At 46.6% G+C, this 26,325-nt stretch overlaps 1 protein-coding gene across 2 annotated transcripts in view; it reads left to right on the forward strand.

Annotated features, from left to right (window-relative positions):
* The window catches only part of C6 (complement C6), a 171,274-nt gene that overhangs the window by 106,809 nt on the left and 38,140 nt on the right, over window positions 1-26,325 (forward strand). For both annotated transcript variants that reach the window (XM_029578119.1, XM_029578128.1), the window contains exons 12-13: window positions 4,335-4,506; window positions 12,298-12,409. In XM_029578119.1, coding sequence (XP_029433979.1) covers window positions 4,335-4,506; window positions 12,298-12,409 — 284 coding nt within the window. The remainder of the gene's footprint in view (window positions 1-4,334; window positions 4,507-12,297; window positions 12,410-26,325) is intronic.

The raw sequence follows: 26,325 nt of genomic DNA on the forward strand, positions 1-26,325 counted from the left end.
GGAGAGAACTTGTCTATTGGGAGGCAAAATGGGGTCCAGAGGGTGGGGACCTCTGCCACCACAGGCATACTGTAACCTTTATTTTTATTTTACAGCAGTCAGGCCTACCTTGAACGGTAGGCCCAGGTTGAAACGGAGGTCAGCAATGACCCTGCTCAACTTCCCTGTTTGGCTGCAGTTTTTTTTTTTCCCCTGCCATTTAAATATGCGGCGGGAACCTCAGGATCCGCATTAGAGTCCCAGGCCTGCACATTTAATGCTATCCACCAAGGTGTTGTTATTTTATCATGGCTGACTACCTTTTCGGTCAGCCGCGATCAAATATTTGCATTGAATTGCTTAGTGATGACCTGCTTGCATGCATTTTCATTATTCATGCATGCAAATCTTATGCATAGAAGGTCATTGTAATAGGGGCAGTATCTGGGCAGGGAAATGCAAAATACCACATATTTCGCGGAATATTGAGACTGCACCTTGAATACTGTGTGCAGTTCTGGTCACCGCATCTCAAAAAGGATATATGTGCACTGCATAAGAACATAAGAACATGCCATACTGGGTCAGACCAAGGGTCTATCAAGCCCAGCATCCTGTTTCCAACAGTGGCCAATCCAGGCCATAAGAACCTGGCAAGTACCCAAAAACTAAGTCTAACTAAGTCTGGTAATAGCAGTGGCTATTTTCTAAGTCAACTTAATTAATAGCAGATAATGGTCTTCTCCTCCAAGAACTTATCCAATCATTTTTTAAACACAGCTACACTAACGGCACTAACCACATCCTCTGGCAACAAATTCCAGAGTTTAATTGTGCGTTGAGTAAAAAAGAACTTTCTCCGATTAGTTTTAAATGTGCCACATGCTAACTTCATGGAGTGCCCCCTAGTCTTTTTATTATCTGAAAGAGTAAATAACCGATTCACATCTACCCATTCTAGACCTCTCATGATTTTAAACACCTCTATCATATCCCCCATCAGCCGTCTCTTCTCCAAGCTGAAAAGTCCTAACCTCTTTACTTTCCTCATAGGGGAGCTGTTCCATTCCCCTTATCATTTTCGTATCCCTTCTCTGTACCTTCTCCATCGCAATTATATCTTTTTTTAGATGCGGCGACCAGAATTGTACACAGTATTCAAGGTGTGCACTGGAGAAAGTGCAGAGAAGGGCGACCAAAATGATAAGGGACATGGAATGGCTGCACTATGAGGAAAGACTAAAGAATTTATGGTTGTTCAGTTTGGAGAAGAGACAACTGAGGGGGGATATGACAGAAGTCTACAAAATCATGAAAGAATTTGAATGAGTTAATGTAAATCAGTTATTTACTCTCTCAGATAATAGAAGGTAGCACTCCATGAAGTTAGCAAGTTGTTCATTTAAAACAAATTGAAGAAAATTATTTTTTACTCAGCGACTAGTTAAGCTCTGGAATTCATTGCCAGAGGATGTGGTTACAGCAGTTAGTGTAACCGGGTTTAAAAAAGGTTTGGATAAGTTCCTAGAAGATAAATCCATAAACTGGTATCACGGTAATTAAAAAGCAATTGTAGCTTGTGATCTATCTAATGTTTGGGTACTTGCCAAGTCCTTGTGACTTGAATTGGCCACTGTTGGAAACAGGGTACTGAGCTTGATGGACCCTTGGTCTGACCCAGGATGGCAAATCTTATGTTCTATGTGCTTATCATGGCAGTATTGTGCAATATACGTGAAATAACGTGTTAGAGCCTATTATCAAGCCATAAGACCCTAACACAATTTGATGAATGACCCTATTAGACGGTAACCTTTAAACAGCCATGCTGGCATATGGCGGCTCGCACGAATGGACATGACTATTTTATATCATATGCACGTATATGCATGTATGATATATAATTAGCTGCATGAGTGTACATTTGCATGCAATTATGTTTGGACATGCTTGAAAAATAAATGACCTGTTATATGGATGTCTATTTGAAGTCTGAGTGTACCTTCATACGATGCTGTAAAAAATTCAGCTATCATGTCTATAAGCCTGTATAGAGGCTTTAAAAATCATTAGGTACCTCAGTGATGAAAACTCCTTAAATGTCCACTGTCCACTTCCAAGTTATTGCATTGATGATAGCACAAATAACGCCATTGTTGTTACTTATCTTTAGTAACATTGTAACATTGTAACATTGTTCCATGAGTCTTTCTTGAGAACTACCAGCCCTTGAAGAAGGAGCCAGTCTCCGAAACATCTGGATGTCAGCTGAGCAAGACCGACCACAGAACTAAAGATAAGTAACAATAATGGCATTATTTGTGCTATCATCAATGCAATAACTTGGAAGTGGACAGTGGACATTTAAGGAGTTTTCATCACTGAGGTACCTAATGATCTTTAAAGCCTCTATATAGGCTTATAGACACGATAGCTGAATTTCTTACAGCATCGTATGAAGGTACACTCAGACTTCAAATAGACATCCATATAACAGGTCATTTATTTTTCAGATTTGGTTACATGTTATATCGTTTAGGGTTTTTGTAACCAGCGTGGACACATGCTTGTGCATGCAAATTCCAGATCTACCGCATGTGCGCATTCCCGCACCTTTTTGACTTCCTGCACATTCCGGGAGATACATTCCTTTTAAAATCTGCGCGGTGCGCACCTGCCCGACCCATGCATATATCTCCCAGCTTTGGCCCACATATGGCTTTTAAAATCTATCTGTTATAGTTTTTCTGAACTCTACTATTCCTTTTGAACACTGTTTTGTTACCTGCCTTGTATAGCATTGATAAATATGCCATTGCATACATTAAATATCATTTTTATTATATAAGATGTTATTAGCGTGTAATCTGTGTTGTGATAAAGTATGGTCACCCATTACTATCTAATGGGTGAATTTTAAAAGCCCTATGCACCAAAGCCGGGAAATACGCATGTGACTCGGACACACGCGATCCGCGCAGATTTTAAAAGGCCTGTGGCCACACGTGTATCTCCCGGTACACGGATAAAAAGGGTTTGGGGAAAAAGGGGCAGGGCATGGGTGTGGTCTGGGTGGATCATGGGCGGGACATGAACGGGCTGGGTCTATAACATGAATCCAGTGTGCACCGGGGTCTTCCACTGCGTAACTTTACTTCTGCTATGGATGGCATGTAAGTCATGTAACAAAACAAAATACGCTAGTTAGCAGGGTTTAAAGGGTAATTGGGTGCAAGAGAGACAAGGGAGGCAAGTTAACTAAGGGGTTTAGGAAGTCCTCTTTACTGAGGCGAACTGGGAGTAAACTGGGAAAAAGGTATCATGCATACCTACTAAAACTCCCTCTATTTATACACGCGAGACATCATAAAATCATACTTGCATATACACGTGGATAGCCAATTTTATAACATGCATACATATATGTGTATATATGCATGCATGTTATAAAATTGGCACGTCCATGTGCAAATGCCAACAAAATCGCCCACATGTGCACACGCGCGCGGGTCTTAAGTTTTACTTCTTAATTTCTTTTGCCTTTCCTACTGTAAGTCTGCCACCAGTTTTATAGTTTCTACAATAGTATGAACCTCACGTCCTATTGCTACTGAACTTTCTAATCTCCATTTAAGGAAAATAATGTCAGCTTGATTTTATATTTTCCCCTGAGGAAATGGAATTCCAGATGTGATAGATCCACCTCAGCTAACATGAGACCAACCCAGAGCCTCCACCCCTGTGATGGTTATGAGTTTTAATCTAACTCATTGCTCCATGGGCTGGGCCTGCATAGAACCAACCTAAGTTTTGAGATGGAGGCTAGTGGTATTGGCACTTGGAGTATACTATTGTCATACTAAAAATGTAAGAATTGTATGAGAGGGTTCTCTATGAAGCCAGACTAGTTTGGTGGCAGAGAAATAAAGTAGAAATATAATAACAGCAGAAGCCAAGGCTGTTGAAATGCTAAAACTATGCCAAAGTTGTCAGCAGTAAGTTTACTCTCTGCCTTCTGGACTCAATTTACAAGAAATCATATGACTAAAAAGAATCCAGTCATATTAGCACATATAAGATAAAATTGTAATGTCCACCAGTTGGAAAATGTTAAACAAATAAACTAATCCATTGGTGAGCAAGTTTAGAGACATTAATGTATAATGCTCAGAAGAGCTGAGCTGGGGGTTTACTCTGCATTATTTGGTAAGCTGCACTGCTCCAATTATGAGATCTTATAATAAAAGACTAAAGGTTTTTCTCATACTGGATGTTGGTATTTAGTGGTTACTAGCACCCCCAGTACATTTCATCCAGTAAAAATATTTTGAAGATTTTTTTTTCATTCCTTAAAGTTGCTATTGATGGTTATTGGAGTTGCTGGTCTCCTTGGACTGCTTGTGATGGCTCCTTACAGAGAAGAAGGACACGACAGTGCAATAACCCAGCACCACTGAATGGAGGAAAGCCATGTGAGGGTCAGCAGGTGCAGGAAGAGGACTGTCACTTCTCGCTATTTCCAAATAGGTAAGTTAAGAATTTGAACCACTAATTGTGTTTATGAAACTCCCGTGCTTTCTTCTAAGGCTACAGGGTGTAATAAGAACTGTTCAGGCACTGCCATGAAAATATGAAGCTAAACTATTGAAACTTAGATAAATTATTGTTGTCTAACAGCCAAGATGAAAGTGGCATATACTTACTCTAGCTTAAAAAAAAAGCAGCTGAAAAGCTAAGGACAGTAACTAAAGAAATAAGTAGAATCAAAGTTGCATGTGACCTCAGGTCAAAAGCCTGGTAGAGGTATAGATTCAAGAAGCCTGAGATGAGGCAGCTGTAACAGAAGATCAGCACAGAAAGCAGGAACAGGAAGGAAATAAGAACAATCAGGAATATAAAAGGATTCAAGCAGACAAAAGTAAAGGCAGGTTTCAGGCCAAGAACCAAGAGATTCTGGAAGAACTCCAAATTGATTTGTTATATCAGCAAAACCCAGTACCGACAGGGAAAGTTAAATGTAGGTGCCAACTCAAATAGAATCTAGCTACGGATAAAAACAAAATTACCTAGCAGAATCAATACCTGGAATAAGCAGACAGGAAGAGAAGCAATCATAATCATTGACTCTAGCTCCAGAGAGAGGAGCAGCTTGCCAGGACATCTAGGCACTCAGAATGACGATTACGATTTCTTCTTGCTGGAATACCCCCTACTACCTTTCTCAGCACCGTTTCCCCTTTTCCCCCTTCTGCTGGCGAGCGGGCTAAAGCTGGTTCTGCGTCCCTGAGTGATATCATCGGCGTGACAGCCTGAGGGCTTTAGTGCCATGAAGAGGAGAAGCTCGGCAAAATATCTAGGCACCGGGGATAAGAAGACTGTGACCTCTCCTTGCCAAAGTCCCCCCAGTGCCTCTTTCAATGCTGTTTTCCTGCTTTTCCTGCTGCCGGTGAGCTATCTGAAGCTGGCACCACTCCCATAGTAATGTTATCAGGCTAACAGAAAGACCCCAACACGGGCAGGTCACACTGAAGGGGGATGCCCCTTTGGGAGCAATTAGGAAGGGAGGGGGGAATGGAGAAAATTTCGGTTTGCAAGCTAGAGCTTGTCAGTTTGACTGGAAGATCTCTAGAACTATTGTTTTTGAAAAGGGGGCTTTTGGTGGCTTTTTTGGGGGAGTGCTTACAGCTATTGGGAGATTAATAAAGCAGGAGAGGGCTTGATATTTTGGGGAAAGGGATTGGTTAGTAATAAGGAGGTCAGTATTCAAAAGACATTTAGACAGATAACATAATAGTTATCCGAATAACCCTTAGATTTATCAAAATGCTATAAATTTAACGGAAATAGCACCTGCGATAAACAAAAAAGGGACATGGTTAGGCTAATTTCCCTGCTCCCGCATCACATAGGTCATTTTCCACAAGGTACGAAACATCGCGCTGATTAATACACTGTGGGCGCGTTACCAGGAAAAGGTTTTTATGAGAGAGAGAGAGACATCACTATGTCACTGTATTTTTACCACTGTAAGAGGGGGCCCTTTTAACTCGGAGTGGGGTTTGGAGGGTGAGGTACTTTGGGGGGGGGGGTTACATACACAGTAGGAGGTACAAACAGAAAAGTATAAATCACTTTTTTAATTTCAATTGATGAAAGTTTCAAGAGGAGTTGATTTGTACAATGCACTCTCTGCCTAGCTTATTGCACTCTCCACCTGCTAACTTTGCTATCCAGACCGTGCTGAATATAGACCTGAAGGTCTCTTTGCGTGTTATAAATAAAGGGGCAGATTTTCAAAGGCTACGCGCGTAACATATGCCTATTTTGCATAGACTCGGCGGCACGCACAAGCCCCGGGACGCATGTATGTCCCGGGGCCTCGAAAAAGGGGTGGGAAGGGGCGGGTTTGGGGGCGTGGCAGCGGGATGGTTCAGGGGGTGGTCCAGGGGTGGGTCCGTGGGCGTGACGGTGGTCTGGGGGCAGTCCGGGGCGGGGCCGAATGCTCCAGCACAGCGGCCTGTGCTAGAGGATGGCGAGCCGGCCCAAGGCAGGCGTAACTTTTGAAATAAAGGTAGGGGGGACGATTTAATTAGGGCTGAGGGGTAGGTTAGATAGGGGAAGGGAGGGGAAGGTGGGAGGGGCTGAAAAAAAGTTCCCTCCGAGGCCGCTCCAATTTCGGAGCAGCCTTGGAGGGAACAGGGAAAGCCGTCAGGGCACGCTGAGCCCAGATTTTATAACATGCCTGCTGCAGCGTGCGCATGTTATAAAATCGGGCGTAGATTTGTTCGCACCGGGTTGTGCAAACAGATCTATGCCCGCGCATAAGTTTTAAAATCTGCTCCAAATTGTATTTGCTGTTTTATTATAGGAAGTATAGCCCCAAAACCTCTGTGGGAGAAGATGGGTTAATACAAGTTTCTGTTGCGCTCGGGAGGTGGACCCATGTCCTGGAGCAGTGGAGAATGGCTCCCTGGTAGGGACCATGAAGCACCTGCCTCCAGGGGAGTGGAGCACTGGAGGAGACAGAGGCTAGGATGAGCTTCACCACTGGAAGCCCGCAGTCCCCCCGGGTGGAGCCCATAGGGTCCCGGGACGCTTGGACATAGGTGGACCTCGCAGGGTCTCCTGGAGAGATGGTAGACAGGTGTGCCCATAGACTGGAGAGGAGCACGATCAGGTTCAGATGGAGCAAGGAGGACCAGAACAGTGTAGGCGATGACAAGGCAAGGGACAGAGCCAGAATCAGGAGACATGGTCAATCAAGCAGGGGTCAGGATCCAGAGGTCAGTCAGACGAAGCAGGAGTCAATTACCAGGAAGCAGTCTGAGAGTAGTCAACTAAGCAGAGGTCAGATAAGGTCACAAGCAGGCTGAGGAGTCAAGGATGAGGTCATGATCAGTACCAGTGAGACAGTCCAGAGGCACTACCTGGGGAGACAACAGACAAACAGGAGGACGCTAGAACAAAAGGATCCTAGAACATGGCTTAGAACACAGTGACAATCTAGCCAACCCAAAACAGTGCTCAATCTTCGTCCTGCCAGGCCATATCTCTGGTCATTGGAGAAACACCAGATGAAACAGTCAGACACAGAACCAACCAACAGGAGCAAGGGCCAGGGCAAACAGCTGAACTGGACAGTGATGTTCCGGTTCTAGGAATTCTTGAAGTGGGAGCTTGAACCCACAAGCTTGGAAACAAGTGTTCTTGGACTCAGAGATATGTGTGGGCTGGGACCCACAAACTTGGAATCAATTCTTGAAGCACTGGAGGGGGATTTAAACCCACAATCTTCAGAGCAAGGTCTCTTCACCTTAGGCACTGCACCACATGCCAAGGCAAGGAAGTGCAGGCAGGAAATTCCTTAAGTAATTCCTTCAATCAGGGAGGAGCTAGAACCCACCCCCGCTCTACAAGAGTCCAGGCGGACTGTGCATGCATGCATAAGGGCATGGCCAACGCCATGGAAGGCGCCGAACTCCGGCGTGAGGCCTGGTGCACAGTGGAAGGCCTGGCGGCCGCCGTCACAAGATGCCAAGGTCTGGAAGAGCTCGCGGCCGCCGCCAGGGAGGACGACCCAGGACCTGCAGAGGAACTAGAGAGGTGATCAGGCCCATGCGTTGGCTGGAAGCGAACGGGGTGCGCAACAGTTTGGAGGTGTTATTTTGATATGTGGAGACAAGGAATAAGGAATAGGAAAGCTTGAAATAGAAATTATGTAGTAAGAAAGAAAAAGACAGACTGACAATTTTGAAAAGCAAGGCAGTTTAGAATAAGGAGGGAAGTAAGAAACGGGAACATTTTATGAGAATCTTGGTAGCATTTCCTGCTTTTTTAGCAGGGATATAAAAGTCAGTTAAGGCTGTTGAAGTGCACTGACATGACAGTGATCACTTTTTAAGGAATGATTGCATTGTGGGCAACATTTTGGGCTTATATTTAAGGAAGAGTGAAGATATATGAAAAAAGTCTATCCTGGACAAATTGCAGTCTGTTAATATCCCTAGCTTAATGATTCACAAAGCTAAGGAAGCTGAAAGAAGCAGTGTAAGAAAAGTAGTCAGATGAGCAAATGCAAAAACAACAGAGCAGGCCTACAGTTATCAGGCTTTGTGTGGCTGGTTAGCTAACTAGTTAACTAGGTATCTTTAAAGATATCCAGTTAAGTAGTGCTGACCAAAAAATAAAAGAAAGTGCAAGGGGCCTGTGGGCGATTCTCACCCTTCCCGCCAGCAAATTTAAAATCTGGCCTATCAGGCCTTGCATCCCTCACTTCTGAAACCCCCAAAATAAGGTAAAACCATGATAGGTCGCAGGTCAGGCCCACTCCCCCCATCCTTCCCGATTTCTCTGTTTCATTAAGTGAGCAGCACCACAACCCTCCCATCCACTCATATATATTTTCAATATGCCAGGCCACATGCCCCCCACCAATCCACCCCTATTCCAAAATATAACTCTGCTGGGAGCAAGGTAGAACTTACCTGCAGGTTCCTGAGAGAAGCAGCACTGGAAGCGTAAAGTACCCACATTTACGCTTCCACTGCTAGAAGTGTTAACTGTGGTAGCCAGATAACTTTAGGCTACAATATTCAGCAAGGCATTTAACCCACTGATTATATGGGACAAGATATCTGACTAGCTTAGCTGGCTGCCGGCTTTCGCACTGGCAGCGATAAGGGTCCTTACCTTTCGCCGCCAGCAATGTCTGCGCAGCATCAGCCCTGGTGCCGCCCCGATTCCTCCTCTTCCGGGGCCGACTCCGCCCCCATTTAGTGATCGCACGCGAAAAGTCCCTTTTCGCGTGCGATCGCTTTTGAAAATGACCCTCTTAGCCGGATAACTTGTCCACTAACCGGTCTACTGAGCATGGACCTCTGTGTTTACAATTAATGTTATTCTTTCTTACATACATTCCTTGCATAATTCATAGAGTATAATAATTAATTTCCAGACCAACCAATAAAATGCTTGATACTAGAAAATTGCTGGAGTCTTCTTTCTGCCTGTGGGCGGGATGGCTGCCCCTGAGAAAAAACGCCGTCCGTCCGATCCCAATACTCAAAATGGCGCCGATCGCCTTTGCCCTCACTATGACGGCGATCGGCGCCATTTTGAGTATTGGCGGGACGGCGATTTTGAGTCTCAAAATGGCGCCGATCGCTGTCATAGTTAAGGCAAAGGCGATCGGCGCCATTTTGAGTATTGGGATCGGACGGACGGCGTGAAAGGAGGTCGCTCCCGGACCCCCGCTGGACTTTTGGCAAGTCTTGTGAGGGTCAGGAGGCCCCCCCAAGCTGGCCAAAAGTTTCTGTGGGTCCAACGGGGGTACCGGAGCGACCTGCCGTCCGACGCCAGGACTCAAAATGGCGCCGATAGCCTTTGCCCATACTATGTCACAGGGGCTACCGGTGCCATTGGTCAGCCCCTGTCACATGGTAGGAGCACAAGATGGCGCCGATGGCCATGTGACAGGGGCTGACCAATGGCACCGGTAGCCCCTGTGACAAAGGCTATCGGCGCCATTATGAAACTAGCACCGAGGGTCTGAGTGAGTTCCCGGACCCCACCGCTGGACCACCAGGGAGTTTTGGTAAGTCTTTGGGGGGTCAGGAGGGTGGGGGGGTTTAAATTTTTATTTAGGCCGAATAAAAAAGAAATCTGTTTAATACGTGGGGAGTCGCGATGCGTTTCGCCTCCCCACGTATTTAACAGATAGCAAAAAATAATTTGCGATTACAAATACATGGAAAACGGATGCACACCTCTACCACCCACCATGTCTTCTTCAAACCCATGGACATTTCATTATCCAGCAACACCACAGGGTCCTTTTCCTGCCCATTTTAGGTGGGAACCCAATTGGTGGGTCATCATTTAATAGCACCGTTGTCACATCATTTGGGATCTTCTTTCTACCTGTGGGCAGGGATGGCCTACCCCTGAGATAAAGTTTGCCGGGACAAGGCCTGGATAGCCCACCCTGTTCCAACACCTATGCAATGTTGCCAACTCCTACTTGAAGAAAGTCACTAGATGGACTGAGAATCTCCAGATTGAGTAAAAAGTAGCTAAAACCATGTTGTTGTGCAGAATCAGACATACACACAATAGCATTTTCACAGTCACACATACTTTTTCAGACATATTCAGACACTGATATATACACACACCTATGCTTCTACTGCTGCTCATGTGCTCACTTATAGACTATCTCCTCCACTGGACTGGCTAATCAAGGGCACTATAGCATCATCATGTAAAGTTTCTACCCTGTTACAGCAGCCAACTCTATACTTCCTTCTCCCTCTTCCCTCTCTTTTCTGCACTCACTGTCTCCATTTACTCTGTCAATGGCCCACTGTTTTGCCCCTCTCTGATATCAGCCCACACACACAGGAGGCCTGGCAGGCAGGGCAGAGAGTCCCTGACTCCCAGCAGTACAACAAGAAAAGAAAACTTATTCATGATCAAACATAGCCCTTGCTTTGTTTTTTGTTTTTCTGCTCCTGGCAGTCTCTCATAAGGGGATGATAAAGCTGCAGCTCCTGCTTTCTTTTTTTTTTCTGGCTGTGAATTATTCTCCTTCCAGCAGAGAGAGCTTGGTCATAGCATCATCAGGTTATCTTGGAGGGGAGAGGAAAGGGGAGAGACTGAACCAACAAAGCCTGTTCTGAGGAGGGAGGGGGCTGGACCAGCAGACATGGTACTCTAGTCAGAGGAGGTCTCATTCTCTTGCACTTTTCAGCTTTCAGATATGCTTTGAAAGTAGGAAACCTGATAGAAATTGTATAGCTGTGAGAAAATCACTAACAGGCCGATACAGTACAGTGCGCTCCGACGGAGCGCACTGTTAACCTGCCCTTGGACGTGCGGTTTCCCTTACCCCTTATTCAGTAAGGGGCGGAAAACGCGCGTCCAACCCGTGGCACCTAATAGCGCCCTCAACATGCAAATGCATGTTGAGGGCCCTATTAGGTATGCGCGCGGGATCCAGTAAGTAAAATGTGCAGCTAAGCCGCACATTTTACTCTAAGCAATTAGCGCCTACCCAAAGGTAGGCGCTAGTTTCTGCCGGCACCGGGAAAGTGCACAGAAAAGCAGTAAAAACTGCTTTTCTGTGCATCCTCTGACTTAATATCATAGCGATATTAAGTCGTAGGTCCCAAAGGGGGCAAAAAGTAAAAAAAAAAAATTTAAATTGGGCCAACGGCTGTCGGGCTGAAAACCGGACGCTCAATTTTGCAGGCGTCCGGTTTCCGAGCCCATGGCTGTCAGCGGGCTCGAGAACTGACGCCAGCAAAATTGAGCGTCAGCTGTCAAACCCGCTGACAGCCGCCGGGGTCAAAAGGAGGCGCTAGGGACGCGCTAGTATCCCTAGCGCCGGGAGAGCGGGCGTTCGTTCGCTCTCCTGCATTTTTACTGAATCGGCCCGTAAACTTGCACTGTTAGGAAGGGAGGGGAGAGGAGTCATGCCTGGCAGTGACATGAATTTTGGGTGGCCCAAAGACCCTGTGCCCCACCCACACTCACACACACACACAACACCACCATCTTGGTTCCAACAACTATGCCTCAGCATAAGATTCATGCCAACCCTATCATTCTGCTCACTTTTGCATCTATGTCATGGGAAAAGAAGATAGATTGAACTTTAAATTGATTCAAACTACCAAAATATGAACAAAGCAAATAAAAAAGTCTACTACAGTTTATATTAATGCTACTCCCTTTCCTTGTTGGATTGAAATCTATTTTTTAGATTCTATAGATAAATCTGCCTTTCTATATCCCTAATAGCATATTGACATTTTTTAGGGGAGCTCTGTGCATAAATGATGATGAAGGAATAAAAGAGGTAGATGGTGTTGATCTTGAATCTGATGCCGGATGTACTAAACCAGCCCTACCAGAGAATGGCTTTCTCAGGGTAAGATTTAATAAAAGCATGCTAATTCTTTTTTTTCAAGATATAGTCCAATATAGGGATTACCTCATGATGACACGAGCCCTCCTTCCAGAACATCAGTCTCCCTAAAATGTTAGCCCTATGCTCATTTTCAAAATTTGCAAGCTGACCTCGCTAATCTCATGATGCACAAGATTAGCAGAATAAGGACAAAAGCTTTAAAAATGTGCTGCCAGCATTACAAAGGGAGCAGTTTACAGTGTGAGCTGAGCTGTCAGGCACCCAGAAGATTTATTTATTTATTTTATTTTTTAAACTTTTATATACCAGATGCCAGATTTTGCTGGTACCGCTCTTTCCTCCACTGAGAATGCAGGGCTTCTCTGGGGGACTGTATTGCCCTTGAAAGACATATCCCAGTAGTCCTCCTAACTAGGATTTCTTTGCGGTTCCTATTAGTTTAGGTTCATTTATGCTTTATGCAAGATTTGGGAGATATAATGCCACCAAGCTGCCAGGGATCATAGGTTCAAGCTCCATACTGGCAGACTAAGAAAGCTTGAGAATAACTACCCCGAATGTCAGCTCTATAACATGTTTTGACAAATCTGTTTAGCAGAGTTTCACATTTGGGTCCTGATTTCTGAAACAAATTGGAACACTACAGGGACCTCCCTCCCCACTCTCCCCCTCCCCTACATAAATGTTGCCATCCTCTGGTCGAATAGAACCTTTCATGCTCGTTTGTACTTTCACAGAAGAGACAAAACAGTTATAAAGGAGAAAAACTCACATATACAAGTGAATGTTCCCAACGCAACCATCACAGGTCTTCTGTATTACAATACCTTCCTTTTTATGCTTTCCAAGATATGAACGATTCCATATATTTATGTGTGTGTGTGTCTAAATTGCTCATCCAAATATAACAAAATCTGTCAAAAGCCATACACGTAGGAAAATTTATCATTCGATTACTATTGCGACCTCATATATAAAATGGGTGAACAATTTTTAGATTCACTTATTTATGTTTTGTCATGAACTTAGACAACCACCAAGAGTGATCAAAATACCCATTTAGGGTATTATCATAGGTCTCGCATAGTTTTTAAACAATACATTTATATTACTATAGAATCACCGAGGAAACCAAAGACACTTATTTCTTCTATAATTTGATATTTGCCTGCCTGACATGGCTTGTGTTTTGGAAGAATTCCTTCCCCAGGGACCAAAAAAAGGTTTACTATCAAAATCTGAAATTAACAAATAAAATCACAAAAATGTATTTACATCTCTACAATAAAACTCCCAAAAATTCAAATATGATAAAATTGAATAAAATACATACGTGTCTTGGTTACAATAAAGTTAATACAATCATCACATAGTTCTATAATTTTAGTGTTTCCAACTAGGATCTGTCATTTTACAAACCTATATTTAAACAAGCTGATTGGACCAAAGATTAACCAATAAACAACGAAGAAACATTTAAAGGGACCAATAAGCTAACAGACACCATGGGAATTCAAACCAATGACATCCACTCGATGCTATAGTTCATACATGATGGAAAAATTGATGATAATTTGTAAATCCATCATTGTTCTTTATAATTTAGAAGATTTTGAATATCTCCACCTCTATCGGGAACAACCATCACATCTAAAATAGTCCAACAAGGCTGATCAAAACTATGATTATTTTGCAAACAATGGGGGTCATTTTCTAAAGGGATCGAACGTGAAAAGGGACTTTTCTCATGTGAAAAGTCCCTTTTTGTGTGCGATAGCTAAATCAGGGCGGAGTCAAGGCGTAGTCCGCTCCGGAAGGGGAGGAGTCAGAGCAGTGTCGGGACGGACTCTGCGACAATTTTGCTGACGGCGAAAAGGTAGGACACCTTATCGCTGCCAGTAGTGCACCAAATAGTGCCACCTTTCATGGTGGCGCTATTGGGTGTGAAAGCCGGCGATAACACCGCGGTGGTGCGATCGCTGCTGGCTTTTGCAGGCCCCCCCCCCTGCTTTAACCCCCATTACCGCCAGATTCTCTAAGGTTTGCAACCTTAGAAAATCCAGGCCAATGTTTGACAATTGGCATATCCAACTTTTAAGTGTGTAATCGACTGCAATGTTCTCTTAATCAAATTCTGACTGATCTTGAAGTGTGCCCAACATATAGTTGGGGACATGTACATTGTAGCAAATATACTACATTCTGAGAATTACAATCGGTAATAAAAATGTTTTTGTATATCTTCTTAGCAATAAGTTGTTGCCAGGTGTCCCATTCAACAGTGTTGACGCACAAATCACATGTACTACAAGATCAATGTCCCAAATGATGAGATGTGATCGCTATACTTGTAGTTGATGGAAGGGCCACTTGAATAATATGATTTCTAATACTTGGGTCCCAACACATGGGCCTTGGCATAGGGTCAGGTCCAAACCCGGAGCCAGGCCTCAGAGCAGCTCTTCAATATTCATTTCTTCTTCAACTGATGCCATCCATTGAGGTTGTACCAGAGTTAATTAACTCTGGTACATTCACCTCAGAGAATGGTGTTGGGCCTGAGTCCAGGCCAAGTATCCAGCATTGATGTCGGGCCTGGGTTCTGGCCTAGACCGAGACCCAGGCATTTGGGGCCCGGCCTCCTGTCTAGGCTCTGGAATTGGTCCTGGGTCCAGGTCAAGGCCCAGGCATCAGGTCCTGATCTCTAGACAGGCCATGGTGTGGGAACTTGGCCCAGGTTCTGGCCTAGGGTGAGGCCCAGACTTTGGGACCCAGCCTCTGAGCTGGGCCCCAGCATCAGGCTTTGGTTCTGGCTGAAGTTCCACCATTGGGACCCAGCCTCCAAGTTGGACTATGGGTCAGACCTAAGCCCCGGCCTAATTCAAGGTCATGGTGACCTACCACATCCTCAGTCTATGCAAATCCAAGTCTTCAGCCTGGTGCCTAGGTCTTGCCAGTGTATCCCTATCTGACTGGGTAAGTGGAGGCTGAGGGGGATTCTGGCTCCAGTATTTTTCCAGTGGGTGGGAGACCTTGAAAGGCATTATTTTTTTTTTTGTCCATTTTTGGGTTTGTTAATTCATTTTTTCTCACACGAATAAAATGAATCAAACATTCCCCAAACTGAAATTCTTGTGGAAAAACCTCCCAAAAATGAAAAGAAAATTGAAAATTAATTTTTTTCCTGCACACCCTAAATATTTAGCGGTGTGTACAGACATTTTTTCATTTCATTTTGGTTTTCATTATTTTCTTTTTATTTTCATGTTTTCATTTCTTTTTTTTTTCTTATCATTTATTAAAATTGAAAAAGCAAGCAAATAAGATTTAAAAAATGAAAAAAGAAAACCCTAAAACTGAAAAAAATATCTGCCCCATAAGAGAAGAAAGCATTAACTCCTGGGCCCTACCTTTGATTTCTGTGATCCCCTCTCCCATTCCTCTTACCCTATTGAAGAATCTTTATGGGGCAGAAGCGATCCCTGGTCACTCCTGCCCACCTGTGCTACAATTATAAGTAGTACTAGCAGACAGTGGCCAGTTTTATTAAAATGTTTTGGGCCTAAGCCTAGCTGGGGCTATTTTGTATGGAAGAAATAAATAATGGTGCCAGCCTTGGTCTGCCAACACACTACACAAGCAAGGCAGGAGCAACTGGGGATCGCTCCTGCCCCATGAAGATTATTCAATAGGGTTAGAGGAGATGGGGATCAATTAGGGGGATCAGGTGAGGACCCTGGATTATTTTTTTCTTTTCCAACAGGGAAGACATTTAAAAAAAAAAAAAAGCAAAATGAATGAAAACAAATGATTGTCTTTGTTTTTCCTTCATTTTACTTTAAAAACACATTGAAATGAAATAGAAAATTTTGAAATTTCCTGTTTCAATTCAAACAAATGTACATCTCTACTAATATTTAGGCCATATCTTATTTTAGAATGCTATTTTTATAACTCATTAGAGTCTCAAGCTAGATCAAATGGCTATAAAATGATACAATATGTATTTAATTTTTCAGAGTGATTTTTATATTAGCAATATCCTGCCCATCATGAAGCATGTATCGATAGGGTCTTTGTAAGACTATTTTTGATGTATGTGAGTCAGGGAAAGAGTCAAGGAGATTAGTATCCTATCATGGATAATTAGCTATGGCACATTAAAAAAAAGTCAACTCTCCCAAAGATACAGTCATTTACAAAGTGTAATCAGCATATGTGCCTCAAACATAAATAGCATCAGGGAATCAATTATGATTCTGCAAGAAGTCTACAAAAACATTTTAAATAAAAAGAAAATGCAGCCATGCTCAGTGAGAAAAGAGGTAATGCAGACAAAACTGAGTAATAAAACATGTTTTGTTTCAAAATCATAATAGGGCTAAATAAATACTGGACGTTTAACTGTTGCTAATTGTGTACATGGTTATTTTCTTTAATTACTTCCCTTTAAATCAAATGATACCAAGGTGAGTTACATGCTAAACAAATTCAATAAACGATAGAATGAATACGAATCACACAATAAACAATCCCTCACACACACACACACACACACACATTTACAGAAAGATATATCTCAGCATAGCAAAGATAGTAGTTAGTGTTCCAATAGAAAGCTAAACAAATGTTCCAAAAGCTGACAAACAGCCAACTTTTGACTTTCTTCCAGAACCAAATGTAATTCAGCTGAATTCTTCTGGGTTAGTGTTCCAGAAGGCTGGAGCTGCAAAACTAAAGGCTTGATGCCTTAGAGCCATAAAACATATTGAGGATAATGAGGGTAGCACCAGAAGATTTTGTTGTAAAGTAACTCTCTGTGCGTGCACTTAAAAGTTATATAAAGAAGTTTAAATTTCAAGCAGAATTCTCCAGAGAACCAGTGCAACTGAGATAATATAGGGGTAATGTGATTGCTTATATATCCATCTATTAATAACCTAACCACTGTGTTCTACAATAACTAATGTCAACACTATAGCTCCATTCCAAAATAAATCACTGTAGTTCCTGATCCAACAGCCTATATGATTTCACCCCGTATTTTGAAATAATCTGCATCAGGAAAAGCCATTATAAGGAACCTCTGGTTTCCTTACCAGAAGAAATATACTAACTACCTGGGGAGGTTCAGAGAGATTTATTGAAGAGAGGTTTAGATTTTACTCCCCTATAAGGGAGAATGATATGGTGTTACCTTATTTTTCACATCAGCCACCATCTTAGGAACGTGGAATTTTAGTTGGATTTCCTGGAGGCAGGAGCTTTCTGCTTTCTGTCTATTCATTTTTTTTTTTTACTTAATGAAGAAAGAAGCTACTGAGTCTTCCATTGAAAGTCAGCAGGACAGACTGGCTTACTTGAAGATGTTTGCAGTTTTGAGACTTTCACTGTGAATGCTTTGGTACCCCTTCCCAGAGGATTGGGGTGTCCCTGTGTGAGGTTAGATCAAGGAACAGGGAAGAATCTGGCAGGGTTCTATTACTCCTCCAGGGTATAGACCTGACGGTGACACAATGCAGAGGAGTTTCAACCTTCAGTTCTTTTTTTTTCTTTTCTAAAAGTAACTATTTTCTCGTTTTGAGGCAAGGAAGTTTTTTCCACGCTTCCTGCCTCAGATTTATTTTCCCTTTACTTGGAGTAAAAGATTATTGTTTTTTCTGCCTGGAGCAGAGTGTACAGGGATTCAGTTTCCAATCTTTTGGAAAGAGGCATCTTTCACCTACAAAGAGCCTGAGGAGTGAAGGTTACATCCAAGAAGTGGTCCTGTCCCTTGCTGCAGGGAAGGAACAAAAGGTTTTTGAGAACTGTGTTCACTGCTGATTCAAGTGAGTTGCATTTGAGAGTACAGAGCCCACTGGTACTGTCAAAAGGAATTCCAAAATAATTAAGAAGACTTCAGGAAAGGTATGAGAATTGGAACTTACGTACTGATAAAGACTGGGACTTTATTTTTAACAACTCCACAATGGGTAGAAGCTGGGATAAAAATGGAAGTTGGAAGGAGGAGTAAGCTTTCTTCATGTGGAGTACTGGGACAAAGAGGATATGAATTTCTAAGGAATTGGCTTCCAGTAAATTAAAAGACTTTACTAGTGTCATCGGGTACCAGGATAGAGTCAGGATACACCCCCACAGGAATGGTACAAGACTTCAGGGCTGGACGAGTACCAGTCTTCTGCCTAGCCAATCTCCTCCCCACAGGTTGAGCCCTTGGGTTCTGGGGGCCAGTAGGGCTTATCCCCTGATGAACATCATGGCTGATCTTGACTGAAAGTTGTGCTAGTGCTGGGGCTTGACAGGAACTAGATACAAACAAGGCTGGAGGCTGAGCTGATACTGAGGGCATGGCAGGAGCTGAAAACAGACAAGGCTGGAGGCTGAACTGATACTGAGGGCATAGCAAGAGCTGCAAACAGAAAAGGTTAAATAGTTTGACTGGGGAGTGGAGACAGGCTCAGGCTGGGGACTGAATACAGGATCAAAGCTGAGCCAGGGACAAGGTCAAGGACAAGGAAACAGACAAGGGTGGCACAACACAGAATACGGCCTGGACAAGTACAGAACAGGACTGGACTAGATAAGGAAAGGACTGAACTAGACAGAACAGGCAACAATGAACAGGGAGGCCCAACAGGATAGAAGACTCAGTATGAGAACCTAATAGGCCTGGAGGCCAAAAGGTAAGGTAGAGATGCTCGGGGTCCTCAGAGCAAGGCAAGGAAGCCCAAGAGGCCACAGAGCACAGCAAGAGGACAAGAAAGGCCACATTGTAAGGCAGGAAGCCTGGGTAGGCTGCAAGGCAAGACAGGAGTGCTGGGTAGGCCACAAGGCAAGACAGGAGGTCTGGATAGACCATAAGGCAATATAGGGTAGCGAGAAGTGGCCAGGTCAATGAGTTGAGGTGACTCAATGAAGAGGCATCGATGGACTGGATAGATTGACTTAAATAGTGTGGGAACTGCCTAGTCAGGTTGTCAGTGAGGATGTGGCTCAGATAGCAGGGAGAAGAGCTTGCTGGAGCCCTCTACTAATGGGTAGGCAATATAGCATGTAGAACCAGAGCACGGTGAGGCTGCACAGCAGGTGAAACTGTGACAACTAGAAGAGTGAGGTCACAAATTTATGAATCTTTCTTCTGACTAATTATTCATTGTCTTTATTTGAAATCTGAATTGAGTGTTATAAATGTACTTCAGTCATCTAATCAATTATCAGTAAAGAAGTTGGAAAACACATTGCTTTTCAGTATAATTTTATGATGCAAAAGACTATGGCTATTATCAGCACTGTTTACAGAGAAGGAAAAGAGACTTGTACTGTGTTTCTTGCAAAAGGGCCTTGAAGCTATAATTCCCCACAAGGGAACCATGGGAATTGAGATATAAAATGTTATCTGTGGAGAAACTGAGATCAAACATGGCCCATCTCTCTTCCTATGTGCCCCTGGATGCAGTCTGAGGGATCTGTCCCACCCCAGGGGTTAAACTGTATTAACATGGGCAGCTTGCACTTCCGTGTCTGTCCCCCCGCCTCCCCCGTCCGTTTTACCGGACAACCAATATATTACACAAACTCCGTTTTGGTGAAAACAAGGCCGCAGCATTTATTAATTTCATTAACACAATTAACATATTATAATTTCCGGCACCCGAGCCATCAGTGTTCACCGATCCGTCATCCGGGCTTCCAAACAGGCGTCCGCCGTGTTAAGCCAGTCCGCCACCATCTTTGGCCCCCCCGTGCCATAGCCAGGGGGCCATTCCTCCGGGCTGCCCACGCCCAACACACGCCCCTTTTCTTTCCCGAGGACTTCCGGTCCGCCCCGACCTGTCCTCGAAGTCCCCCTCCACCTTCCGGCTCGGGTACCCCCGCCACTGCTGCGACTAATGTCAAACATATACCACATTTTTAACCTCTACCTTGCGCCTACTGCTCCCTATGCTTCCCGACCCTCCCCTTTGGTCCCTTCCCTCCTGCTAGTCTGGGTGGGTGGGTGGGGAAGATTGCGAGCGCTGTCCCGGTAAAAGACCGGGCTCAGCACTCGCTGCCGCTTAAAGGGGGCCTCAGCCTCGCGATATCCGCGAGGCTGACGTCACCAGCGTGATGACGCGGCGGCCTCGCCGTGCCGTGCGCGTCATCACGCTCCTCCCCCGTCCCCAGGCCCGCCGATGCGGCGGCCTTGCCGCGCCGCGCTCGTCCGCCCGTCCCATGCCGCCCCCGCGCCGCCGCGCCGCCCCCGGTCCCTGCAGGTAAGCGCCATCGGGAACGGGGGGAAAGAAGACAGTCGGGGGGGGGGGGGCCCTCCCCTCGGCAAGCGCCATGTTAAAGGGGGGGCCCTCCCCGCATGCCGCGACTCGGCCCCGACTAACATGGGCAGCTTGCACTTCCGTGTCTGTCCCCCCGCCTCCCCCGTCCGTTTTACCGGACAACCAATATATTACACAAACTCCGTTTTGGTGAAAACAAGGCCGCAGCATTTATTAATTTCATTAACACAATTAACATATTATAATTTCCGGCACCCGAGCCATCAGTGTTCACCGATCCGTCATCCGGGCTTCCAAACAGGCGTCCGCCGTGTTAAGCCAGTCCGCCACCATCTTTGGCCCCCCGCCGTGCCATAGCCAGGGGGCCATTCCTCCGGGCTGCCCACGCCCAACACACGCCCCTTTTCTTTCCCGAGGACTTCCGGTCCGCCCCGACCTGTCCTCGAAGTCCCCCTCCACCTTCCGGCTCGGGTACCCCCGCCACCAGCCCGGGACAGTGCCAACTTGTCCCGGGCCCCCCCCCCCCATTGCTGCGGCCCACCCAACCTCACCCTATCGTACCAAAACCCGCTCTAACGCTTCCTGTATGCCATTATTAAGAATATCGTAGCCAATGTCGGACAAGTGTATCTGATCTGCCCGATATAAGCCTGCGCATGGCTCGTCCGCCCATTCGTGCCTAATCTGATGTATACCGTTTCGCTGAGCCCATAACCCTACCTGTCTATTAATTTTCTTTCTGCCCCTTCCCCATAGCTTGCTGCCCTGCCATTTTATCCTTGGTATGATGTCCGACCAGATGAGGATAGCTCCCGGTGCCATTTCTTTGATCGCTGCTAAATCCCCTTTTATCATGTCAATTAATTGCTTGGATGTATGTGCCCCCATATCGTTTCCCCCTAGGTGGATGACTATCGCGTCCGGTTGACGCCACAGTCCCAAGTTGCGATGCAGCTCTGTCAACAGCTGGGCCCACTTCATTCCTGACCTCCCCATCCATTTTAGCCTGACCCCTTTCGGGGCCAGGCCCAAATGTATGCCATATGTCCTTTCCTGCGCCCGCTTGGCTGCCCATCTCACGAAGGAGTGTCCCACTATCCATGCTACCTTCAACTGGCTCCATGTATCTGCGGGTGAAATTAACAGAATTAGTTCACTGATTCCACGGAATCCGGCCTCACGTATCTCTTAACTATTGCGGATTGCCATCGCCCAATTTTCCGAATGGTTTCAATCGGCAACCCTGCTTGCGCTGCGCTAGTCGCCACCCCGATCCGGAACGAATGAGTTCCATATTCCCTTGGATCCAAACCTATGCGTTCCAATACCATGCGTAACACCGTTGTAAACTGATACTTGGTCAGCGGCACACCATCCCCATGGACCAAAAAGTGGTCCCCCCCTTTAGGCCTGGCACGCACATAGTTTGTTATGTTCCTTACCGGACAGGTTACCTGTACCCCCGCCTTTACCAGTTGTATATCCACCCCTCGCGCCTTCTGATCGGTCTTGGATTTGTGTATCCGAAGCCTGATAAACCGTTCATGTACCTGTACGTTGCTATATAATAGGCCGTTATTACCAGCATCCTTCTTGGATGGTGCCACCAGCTCGCTAACCCTTAAGGCGGCGAAGAACGCCGTACAGAAGGCCGCCCTAAACAATGCTGCCTCCAATGGCTCGGTGCACACCTGCTGAACCGCGTGCCACATTTTTACCAACACCTCGTGCGTTATGGGTCTCCTTTTATCCCCCTGCCATGCCACCTCCCTCGCCCAGCCTGTCAATAACTTTTTCACTATGAAGAAACTGAGCGGGTCCCCTAAGCCCTGTGCCTTTGTAAAGAAGGCGAAACCCGCCAAATGGTTTATTGTGGCCCCTCTGGACCAACCTGACTCCTTTGCCCATGCTATGAATTGCACCACTTGTTCCGCCCTCACTACCCCTACCGTGCCACCTCGCCCTTGCAGAAACTCCTGCACCCTAGCGTAACCCCTGCAGTACGCTCTCCAGGTCGCCGGGGCCACCGACGCCCTAAGCAATCCCTGCCCGACCTTGCTCCAATTTGCCATAGGTGGTCCGGTATTGGGACTCCCTCCGCCTCTGCCTCCGGCACCTGTTGGCGAAAAAGATCCCACTTAGCCCTTGATAACGCATCGGCCACCTGATTCCGGACGCCGGGTACGTGCCTCGCCCTTAATGTGAGATTCAAATGCAAGCTCTGCAACACCACCTCCCTAAGCAACTCCGCCACGCGCGCGCAATGGGCTGTCTGTCTGTTCAGAACCGTCACTACTGCCATGTTATCGCACCAGAAAACTATACGTTTATTTTGCAATTTGTGCGCCCACACCGTGATTGCTACTAGTATGGGGAAGAGCTCCAGGAAAGTTATGTTTTTCACCAAACCCCCGTCCCTCCATCCCTGCGGCCATGGGGCTGCGCACCAAGCGCCCTGCCAATACGCCCCGAAGCCCCAACCTCCGGACGCGTCCGTGAATATACCTAAGTCCTGATTTGAAACCGGCTCCTCCTGCCACATTGATACGCCATTAAAACTGTCTAGAAAACGAAGCCACGTTGCAATTTCAGCCCTGATGGGTTGTGTTATTCTGATATGGTGGTGCGGGCGCCTTAATCCCTTCGTCGCGTCTGCTAACCGTCTCAGAAAAGCCCTCCCCATTGGTATGACTCGGGTCGCAAAATTTAGACTTCCGATTATGGATTGCATGTTGGTCAGGGTGATCTTTCTTGATGCCAATGTCTGTCGTAGCATGTTCCGTAGCTTGCGCACTTTCTCCATTGGTAATCTTGACGTCATAGCCTGCGTATCTATCTCTATGCCCAAGAATGACAAAGTGGTCGCTGGACCCTCCGTTTTTTCTTGTGCCAAAGGGACCCCGAAATCCCGGGCCATGTCCTGAAATGTTGCTAATAACTGTGCACAAGTGTTCCTATTGTCCGGTCCCACGAACAAAAAGTCGTCCAAGTAATGGACCACATTGTTGTTCCCTGCCCGCCTTTGTAGTGCCCAATGTAGGAATGTGCTGAACATTTCGAAATACGCACAAGATACGGAACACCCCATCGGCATACATTTGTCGAAATAATATCTACCGTTAAAGTGGAAACCCAGGAGTGGGAAGCTATCGGGATGAACGGGCAACAGCCGAAACGCGGACTTTATGTCTGCCTTGGCCATTAGCGCCCCTTGCCCGCATTGCCTTACCAATGCAATGGCTGCATCGAAAGATGCATACTGCACCTTACAGGCAGCCTCCGGCAGGTGATCATTAACCGAATCGCCTGGGGGATATGACAGATTCTGGATTAACCGAAATTCCCCTTGCTCTTTCTTAGGGACCACCGCCAAAGGCGAGAAAATCATCTCCCGGAAAGGCGGGTCCACGAATGGACCCGCCATTCGTCCCATCTCAATTTCTTTCATAACTTTCAACTGGACGATATCCGCATGCTTCCCTGCCGAAGCGGCATTTCCTAAGCTTGCGCTCCTGATGCGTCCCTGGAACGGTATCTTAAAGCCGTCACGAAAACCCTCCCTAAGCCTGGCAGCCTCCTCCCGCCTGGGGTATGCTGCCAGCCATTCTTCCATAATTGCCAATTTTACTGGTGAAAACGCCTTCTCCGAAAACTCATTGCTTTCCTCCTCCGCCGACACTCCCGGCCGGCCATTGACCCTTCCTATTGCATTTGCTCGCCGGGTGTGGTGCTGCGCAGAGGGAACATATGTGCTTAAATTTACATTCGTGGAAGGTACATCCCGCCTTGTTAAACCTCCAACACACTTTCCCATTTCCGCCTTCCCCCCATGCCTTGCTATTCCCGCCTTCGCCCCCTGCATTACTCCCCGGCGTTGCCATCCCATTGCCCATCTTTCCCGCTGTGTGTGGTCCTCCTATATCTAGTACCTTACTGGTCATCTGCCGTAACCAGAGTCCCACGTCCTGTGTTCCCCATGACAAGCTCCTATTTCCCTCCATTTTATCTCTAAACTGCTCGTCGTAGTTAAGCCAGCACCAACCTTGATACTCCTTGTGAGCCTCGAGTATCGTATCTGCGTAGCTCAGCATAGGTGCATACTGGGACGGATCCTCCTTACCTATGACGCTAATCATTCTGAGATAGGCCCTAGCCCAGTTAATGATATTTTTTGCTACCTTCACTTCCCCCCCTTTCTTCTCGTCCTTTTTTCCCCTCTTCTTCCTCTCGGCTGCCCCTTTCCTGCCCTCCAAAATAGAGAATATATCGATGTACTCTCTTTTTCTGATTTTGCTTCTCAAATCCCCCGGGACACTTTCCCATAAATCCGCTAAAGGGGGCAACGCCGTAACCACTGTTGTGCCCGTAGTTGCCCGCTTAACCAATGCCGCGGACCCTTCCTCCGCTTCACTCCCATTTGCATCGTCCTCTGACGAGCCAGTGGAGGATTCGCTATCGGGCCTCCTTCTCTTATTACCCTTTCCTTTCTTTGCTCCGTCCGCGTCCCGCTCTCCGCCGCCTGCTTTAGCGGCTGCCTCCGGTTCCGCCGTTGCTGTAGATGTCCCCGTCGCCCGCAGCTCGCTGTCTTCATCCGAGCTTTCGACGGCTTCCGCGGTGTCCTCTGCCCTCGCCGCCTTGACTCCACCATTGTCCTTCCCGGCGATCTGTTTTCCAGGTTGCTGCCCTTTCTTGGCTGTTCTCCCTCGCCCTTGGGGGGTCCCTGCTGGTTTCTCCGCTCCGGCGTCGCTGACCTTGTGGGCAATCGCTCCGCCGACTGCCGGGCCGTACCATGGGGGAGGCACCTGCCACCATGGGGGATACATGTGCTGCTGCCATTGCGTCGCGCCGTATTGGGTTCCACTCTGTCCGCCTTGCACCGATGGATCCGGGAGTGGGCCTGATGCTCCCATGCCTGGCATGGCCCCTGCGCTCATCGCCGGCCACATGGGCCAACCCCACTGTGGGACGCCGCCTCGCCCCGTCTCCCACTGTGATGTGGGTCCCTGGTCGGGGCGGGTTTGTCCTGCCGGGGTTGCCCTTGGCTGCTGCCGCCTGCCCCCATTCTTCTTTCCTTGTACCTTCTGCGCCTTCACTGTGGATCCTGCTCCCTTCCGATTCTTGTCCTGCTGTCTCGGGCTCTTCCTCGCTCCCCCTCTGCCCTTCCCTTTACCAGGGGCAGGGTCCGCCTGCGTGCCGCGTGGCTCCGTGCCCCTCCGCTGCCTTGCTCCCCCCCGTGGTCCTGCTGCTCCTCTTCCCGTCATGCTCGCGATCGAGTGACACAGGAGACTTTCAGTTTTCTTTATTTTAATTAAGAAAAGTCTTTACTCACTGTTTGAAGTCCAAAAGGAAGGTGGGGGGGGGGGGAGCGCTGGCCGGGTCCTTGTGCCGCTGCTGCGTCGGGTCTCCAGTCCTTGTGCCGCCTCTCCTCCTCTCTCGTTCTCTGCCTCCCACGTGGCTGCTGAGCCTCACCTCCTGCTTCTTTGTCCGCCTTGCACACGCTGGCCCCGTCGGCAAGAATCACCAGCTGCTCTCTTTCCCTTTGCTCCACGTGGCCTCGGGTCTGTTGGGGTCCTCTCTCCCTTCCTGGTCTCGCCGGTGCTCGTACGCTCTCTCCTCCACGTGGTCACTGGGGACACAAAATGCTGT

Source organism: Rhinatrema bivittatum, chromosome 1 (genome assembly GCF_901001135.1).
Source record: "Rhinatrema bivittatum chromosome 1, aRhiBiv1.1, whole genome shotgun sequence".
Classification (NCBI taxonomy): Eukaryota; Metazoa; Chordata; class Amphibia; order Gymnophiona; family Rhinatrematidae; genus Rhinatrema; species Rhinatrema bivittatum.